General features: G+C 29.1%; 1 protein-coding gene across 1 annotated transcript; it reads left to right on the top strand.

Moving 5' to 3' along the window:
* Positions 1 to 4,324: 4,324 nt before the first annotated feature.
* On the top strand, positions 4,325 to 7,448 carry Phum_PHUM234970 (uncharacterized protein; the record flags this gene model as incomplete). The annotated part of the gene is made up of 3 exons (XM_002426021.1): positions 4,325 to 5,390; positions 6,966 to 7,160; positions 7,270 to 7,448. The coding sequence occupies 3 exons, from the start codon at positions 4,325 to 4,327 to the stop codon at positions 7,446 to 7,448; spliced, it is 1,440 nt and encodes a 479-aa protein (XP_002426066.1).
* Positions 7,449 to 8,063: the final 615 nt, after the last annotated feature.

The following is an 8,063-nucleotide window of genomic DNA, read 5'->3' as shown; positions in this document are numbered from 1 at the left end:
AAAACTTTTTGAAAAGGTAAACTAATTAAGGGATTTTTTTTAAAATACTTTTTTATTATAATTACAAATCGAAAAATAAAATAAAATTACATTTTCCCTTTTTTTTTTTTTTTTTTAACATTCGAAGAAAATTTGAAATTTAAAAACGGAAAATTTTTACCGCGTATTCACTTTCGCTCCAGTAAAATCTTTTTATAAATTTTAAAATATAACGTAAAACGATAAACGTTCAAATAAAATTCGTTTCCTGTTTTTTTTATGGATCCCCCTACTTGATCTCCCAAAAAAAATTTTGTTTTTGGAGATTCGTGCGTAAAACGACTACACGAAAGAACAAAGTTGACTGACTGCCCTCGGTAAAAAGTTTATATTTTTTAATAAATATTATTATTCGCAACGGTTTTAAATTTTAATAAAATACTGTAATGGGGGAGGGAAGAGAGGAGGGGAGGGGAGGGGAATCGGAAGGAAAACAAAAAAAAAATGAGTTCACAAAAAATTATTAAAATTTTGGAGAGGAAAAAAAAGAAAAAACAGAAATGACGATGTCACGCCATTTTTTTTTTTTTTTTGGCGGTTCCTCCTTCGATTCCTCGTTTTATTGTTCAGTAATAAAGAAGTGTTGGTAATTGATTTATTGTTCAGTTGACTTTTTTTTTTTTTTTCCGTACAATCTTTGGAAAATTGATGAGAATTTCAAGTAGTTGTCTTGTCAATTTAACAAATGTATCGAAAATTTAAACGCGTGGTTTTTTTTATCCTCTTTATATCCCCCTCCCTCCCCTCTCCCTCTCTCTCTCTTTTTAATATCGAAGATGGCAATTTTCCCATTTGAAAATATTTAATTTCAACGGATTTATTTTATTTTATTTTAGTTTATTTTTTTTTTGTTAAGTCAAACATGCGTGTTGCGTGAAGGATTACGACTTTTCCTTTTGAATTTTCTTTTTTTTTTCCGGTTATTTATTATATTATTATTATTATGTATATATTATTATTTTAATTTTTGGCAAGTAGGAAGAATAAACGCGAGTATAATTTACAAAAAAAAAAAAAAAATCAGGTTCTCGATAAAATATCATCGTTTATAATATAGGATAAAGGTAACAATAAAAAAACACGGACTTATTATTATTATTATTATTACTACCACGACCTGCTTTGCAATTAACTTAAAGTTATTTTTAATTTGTCTAAAAGTTTAAGGTTTACATAATATTATTATTATTATTAATAATAATGATCTGGCATCCTGTGTTAGGCGCGATAAGGAAGGCAATGAAAAATGTAACAATTGAAATTTGTTATAAAAAGAATCGAAAAATCGGGTCCCCCCTAAAAATTGTTGTTGTTGTTTTGTTTTTAAATGTTGAGGGGGCAAGGATGTTTTGCCCACGTTTTTGAAGTTTAAATTTTCCGCGGAATATTAAGGTATATTCAGGTATTAGGAAGAAATAAATAAATAAATAAATAAATGGGGAAAGAAGGACGTTCGAGACGTTGATGATGATGATACTTTTAAATTTTGGAAATGTTGCTGACCTTGATTTTTAGTTCAGAATGATGTTATTAATAATAATATGGTAAAAGAAATTTACAAAATCGTTTCTTTTCGGGGGGGGGGGGAAAGAGAGGGGCTTGAAATTACACTTTAAAAAATAAATTTTCTTTTTTTTTTTGAAAATTGACGAAAAGCCAGAAAAGTTTTTTTTTTTCGGTTGGTTGAAGGGTAAAAGCGAATGCGTAGGAGGAGGTTGGATGAATGGATGGAGAATCGAGATTGTCAGGGGGGGGGATTCGAGGGGAGGCTTTTAGAAAAGATGAATTTTTTCTTTTTTTCCTCCTGATAATCAATCTTTGTAAAATAGTCGTTTTTTTTGAAAAATGATTTTCTTTTTTTAAAAAAAAAAAAAAAATTTTCTAAATGTTATAAAAAAGTTTTCTTGTTTCCCCCCTCCCCCTCCCCACGAATATAAGAAATTTTTATTTTATTTTATTATATTTGAGTTTGAAACGTTTATCTTTGAATTGAAAAGTCACTAAAAAAAATAATAAAAATGAGAGGTAAAAAAAACTTTTAAATGAATAAATTTTTACAATAAAAGTAAAAACAAATAAATAAATAAATGTATGTTTTTTTTTTACGCGCGAATTGTGCAAAGTTCAAATAATTACGGACATAAATTTCGTCTGCTTGTTTATTTAAATAAATAAAAAATTTATAATTATCGTATCGTATAATAAGTAAGGATGGTTTCTACGTAATTTTCTTTTTAATATTTGTAATTATAAAGTTTTCACACAGATGGATTTTCTCTATAGAAAATAATAGGTTTGACGTCAGCCATTTTTCTTTTTTCCTTTTTCTATTACTTTGAAAAATTTAAAGTATTGATTTGTTTCATAAAATTTTATAAATTGAACTTTTGAATTTTTTTTTTTTTTTTTTGCAAAGATTTCCCTTTCCTTCTCCCTCCGCATCCTTCCCCCCACGAAACACGATTCTCGTTTATTTTCCTTCTTTTTTTTTTATTTATTTATTATCATTATTTTTATTTTATTCGCTTTATTGAATTGTCAAATTACGTAATATATTGCAAAAGTTTAAGTTTTTCTTTTTTTTTTTTTGACACAGAATGACGACGTCCTATTATTCATTAATAATAGCGTGGGGGAGGGGGAAATATTTATTGTAACTCGAAACAAACATAAAATTAGCAAAATAAAAAGTTACTCGATGTATTTTAAAGATGAAAGAATGATTAAAATTTTAATAAAGGGGTTAAGCACGTATGGGAAATTTTTTTTTTTAGGTTTTTTAGGTACGCTAGGGAATCGCAAAAAAAATTGATTAAGTACTGAGACGCATATAAAAAACAAAACGAAATAGTTACTGATAACACAGAATATTGTTTTTATTTGGGTTGCTTTTTGCGTTATCAATCACTTTTGGAAAGGAGGGGATGTTGGTTTGTTTGTTTGTTTATTGTGTCGGTGCGGGTTGTTTGTTTGCTTTTTATTGCCAAACGAGGTTTTATTAATTATTTAATTAATTGACTTTACACAAAATGTATTTACGCATCGATACCTCGTTTAAATCGATTTTAACAAATAATAATAATAAAAATATTAGTATTATTTAAGATTAAATTGGACGAAATTTTCGTTTGAAAATGAATTGCAATGTTGTAGCGGAAAATTAGGTACAGTAATATAATATTAATAATTTTCCACGTATACTATTTCACTTTCCCCCCTTTTTTTTTTTAATAATTAAATTACTTGTTAACTGATGCTGAAAGTTAGCAAAGGAAACTAAATTTTTTTTCTCATTCGTGATTGGTATTTAAGAAGAGGAGAATTGAGAAGAATCAAGAAGAAGAAGAAAAAAAAACAATTTCTTTTTAAAATAAACAATTTTTTAAGTTTATTAATTCCTTGTTTAGAATTTTCGTTGAAAAACTTGCAGGCCTTGACGTTTGGGTCCTTTTTTTCTATAACTTCAAAACGAATGCATAGACGTATGTGTTGTTTAAAAGTAGGAAATCGGTTGCGTGGAGCCCCACCTAATGTTGTGCTAATAATAAAAATTTACGGCCAGGTTTTGTATTAACTCCTAACTAAACTAACGGCCTTTATGACCCTTTTATATTTCCACTCCTTTTTGATACGGGATAATCATGTTAAAGCAGTGTGTGGTATTTTTTTACTTTTTCTCTCTCTCTCTCTCTTTTTTTTTATTTTAAATACGGAATGAGAATATGAAGAAAAAAAAAAGAGAGAATGTAAACCAAATTGATCCAAAGGGAGAGTGAAAGAATTTTTATTTTCAATATAACATTAAATTGAATGATGATTTCAAATCCTTTTTTTTTTTTGTTTTTGTTTCAAATTTTATTTTTGCACTGAAATTTATGTTGTTTTCGTGACGGTGCATCGTTAAAGTTTTATAAAATTCAGTTTTGAAAAAAAAAACAAAAACAACAACAATAATAATAACAATAATAAAAATATTAATAAAACAAATTAAAACTCTAACTAACTGACTGCATTTGATTGTGACAGTTCGATTTAAGTATTATTATCATCATTATTATTATTTTTTGTTTCAGTTAATAATACTTCTGGAATCGACGATGCGGAAAAAGGTAACATCGACGCAAATGATTGCGTAGTAAAATGCAATGGGGATAATAAGAAAAGGAAAAATGATTTGGAAGATGATAATAATAATAATAAAGATGGCGAAGAGGGTGAAAATGAAGGAGAAGATTTTGTTTTTCAAAAAAATAAATGTAATAATGTAAATGTGATAGATTTGAGCATGGATGATCACTCGAGAAAACGCGGAGATAAAATTGAAAGTAAAAAAATGGAAAATTTTCAAATTTCCCGAGTTTCCGATAACAATAAATATTTCAAGGGGAAAATTCCGGATAGCAGTTGTAAAAATTTAACGGTTAACTGTAGTAACATGGGGCAACATAATAGTATAGGTGAAACGGCTAAAATTTCACCCACTCGAACTCTTTCTCTAAGATCGAACAACGGAGGATGTAGTCGGACGACACCCGTGACATTTAAACATTTCGGATTGCAAGAATCGGATTTGCAAAAATCGCATAATGGAAGTGTTGTTGACCCTTCACCTCTGATGATAAAAAGGGAACCGGGAGATTTTCAAAAATATACGAGAAATTCTCCTCTATTGAGTTTTTCATCTCTTGACACGATATTCAATCCGAACGCTCTTCGCGTTCTCGACGGACAAATATTGAACACGGTGCCATACACGGAATCATCCTTTGAATTATCCGAAAAGAAAAAAAATTATTCGAGTTCTCCGAACTTGGAGGATGGATTTTTTTCAAATTCGAATCAAAATTTTCTCAGTCCCAGACCACCAGCATCAGACAATCCTTTTTTAAATTCCAAGTTCGACTATGAAAAATTTAACGATTATAAAAATTACACGGGTACCAACTATTCGAAAACGACGGACAATTATAAAAATGTCGAAAAGACAAAAACGAGTTGGGATTATTTTTCGAAAAATCATAACTGCGATCGAAACGAAGAAGATGATGAAAGATCGATATCGCAAGATAATAATAATTCTTTGGTGAATTCGACAACGTCGGAAATCGAAACGAAAACGTCAACAACAACAACCAAAAGCAATTCGATCAATGTGACTCCGTGTCAAGTAGCCGAAGTAACAAGTGCGTCATCATTATTGAGCCCGAAAATTCCATCCGTGAATCCGGTGGTTATTAAACAGGAAGGAGTAGTTTCCGTGCCGTTGGGTTCTGGAGCAACTGGAGTCAACGATCAGAAAAAAGATGGTGCATTCATGCCCTCGGGACAGTTTACTGGAGTCAGCAGCACAGGTAAAAATTATTTTCCTTTATATAAGAGAAACTGATTCGTGTCTGAACACCCAAGTCATAAGACAAAATCATCCTCGTCTTAAATTATTCATTTTAGATTTCTTTTTTTTTTTTAAACAAGGTTTTGAGAGAGAGAGACAGAGAGAAAAAAAATTATAAATTAATAATTGGACATTTTTAGTCACGTGGTTGAAAATTATGTAAAAGTACGGCAACTAAAGTTTTTTTTTTTTTGATACTACTTCCGGAAAAGTCATTAAAACACACAATTTTCCCAAGTTAATTTTTTTTTTTTAAATTGAATTTTTCTATATATTCAATAAAAATTATTTTCGTGCTCTTTTTTTTGAAGGGAGGGGGGGGGGAAATTATTATTAAAATCTTATGTTAGCCGATAATTACAATCGTTAATTATAAAATCGATTATCGATTATCATCGATTATTTTAATGAATTTTAATTTAGCAAGTTGTCAACGGATTTGCTAAAAAAAAAAAAAAAATTTTTTTATCGATATTACGAACGGAAACGATCGTTTTAATAATGTTTTCATCGATGTGTGCTTTTCCTTTTTTCCTTTTTCCTTTTTTCCTTTTTTTTTCCTTTTTTCCTTTTTCCTTCTTTTTTTCTTCTTTCAAAAATGACGAAAAGTTTTCCTTACTCCGGTTCGTAGTTTTCCTTCCATGTTCGTTTTCATGTTGACGAAATCAAATTTGTAAATAATTCAATTGTCGTTTTTTTTTTTTTTTTGTGTGTGTTTTAAAAAAGGAAAATGGTGTCAGGAAGTGGTAAATTCTTTTTGAAAGATTTTATGAAAAATTTTATGAGTTCTTAGAAAGAAAAACGAAAAAAAAAATTTATATTTATGCGAATACTTTGAAACGAGTTTGTTGACGTTTAAAAAAAAAAAGGTTACTTGAGGAAGGGAAAGAGGAAAAAGGAGAGCGGAAGTTACAAAATAAAATTTTTTCTGTGTTTTAAAAGCAACTGAATATAACACTAATTGAAAAGGCAAAACGTCACTAAATTATAATTTTTTTTTTTTTAAAACATTAATAATAAATAAGTAACTACCTGTTGTGGTTGACAAGTAAGGTATAACAATTCAATAAATTTTTTTTTCTCTCTCTAAAAGGTCCGAAAATAAGAAAGAAATTTTTAAAAAACCAAACATAAATTAAATTGTTGCTTTAAACCTTAGAAACCGAAAAAAAAATGTTTTGAAACTTTTTTCTTTCTTTTTTTGGATAATTTTTAAAAAAACATGATTTTATATAATTTATTATTACTTTATCGTTTTTTTCGGCTTTTTGATAAGAGAGAGAGAGAGAGAGAGAAAAAAATTATTATTTTAATTTGTTTTAATTTATTTTTTCGCGTAAATTATTTAAAAAAAAAAAAAAAATGGAGGATGAAGCAAAAAAACACGAGCAGTAAATTTTTTTTTTAAATTTTGATTTATGCTAGGAGGTTTGATTATGGCGAATGCATTTGTTTTGTGCCACGTCAATTTTTTTTTTTTTTTTTTGACTAATTGGGTTTTTTTTTCTTACCTCTTTTATTTCATACTTTACAGTCGGGGCTTCTGTGACGACAACAAGACAGAGAAACGAGTCGAGATTCGATGATGTTAAAATGAGTCAAAATAATAAAAATTCTCCGGTTCCCCCACAGCAGCCGACACCGACTCATCCAATTCCTCCGCCTCCAGGATTATTACATCGAACGACATTTCAATCGCAACCTTCGATAAATCTTTCTCCAGCTTTGGGTAAATGTATGCTATTGTTTTAATTTAAAAAAAAAAGAAAAAAGGTTTTGGAAAGATGTGTTGGATATTTTAAATATTTGTAACTTAAGAAATTGATGATGAATTTCAGGTGCGACTCTTTATCCCGGAGGATTGTCCTGCGATGATAGGTCGGGAGCATCTATTTGGCCGACTCAACCTCATCATAATCCCCCGGGTCTTTGGCAATATTCCGGTAAGTTTTTCACCTTTTTTTCTTTTGCACAAATTGTTGAAAGCGTTACTATTTACCCTCCCTCCCCCGATTGAAAAAGATCGGAAAATTGACCGCTGACGGGTTGCTCCCCATCCCCCTCCCCCCGTGGAATTATTGATAAAACGTAAATTAATTAATTTTATTTATACTCAGTCATTTTTTTTTCAAAAAATAATTCTTCTTTTGAAAATAAATCCGTTGTTTTGTTTTGTTTTTTATCTTTTAAATTGAAGCAAAATAAAAAGAGAGAGAAAGAGAGAGAGCAAAAATAATAATAATGAAATGAATAGAAAAGAAAGGGGAAAAAGGTTGAGAGAGAGAGAGAGTGAATGATGGTTGAATTACAACGGAAACGATTAATTTAATAAAAATTTTTTTTGTTTTTTTTTTGTTTTTCTCCGGGAGTAGGCTTTATGATTAATTAACAAACGATTGAATTTTCCGGCGACGACGACACCTGCGAAACCGATTCGGAGAAAATTTCACGCCATTATTTTGTTATTTTCCTTATATTAAAATTATTATTTTCTAGAAAAAAAAAAATTTATTTTTTGTCAAAAATTTCCGGGGGGCAGCATTCGTATCAGTCGCGTTAAGGTTTCTTCAGGTTTTTTTTTTCGGTTTAAAAAAAAAATTAATAAAGAATTTAAAAAAGAAAAAATTAAGAA

Source organism: Pediculus humanus, genomic scaffold (assembly GCF_000006295.1).
Source record: "Pediculus humanus corporis 1103172107603 genomic scaffold, whole genome shotgun sequence".
Taxonomy (NCBI): domain Eukaryota; kingdom Metazoa; phylum Arthropoda; class Insecta; order Psocodea; family Pediculidae; genus Pediculus; species Pediculus humanus.
The sequence above is the reverse complement of the archived record's forward strand: the minus strand, read 5'-3'. Positions and strand labels throughout refer to the sequence as shown.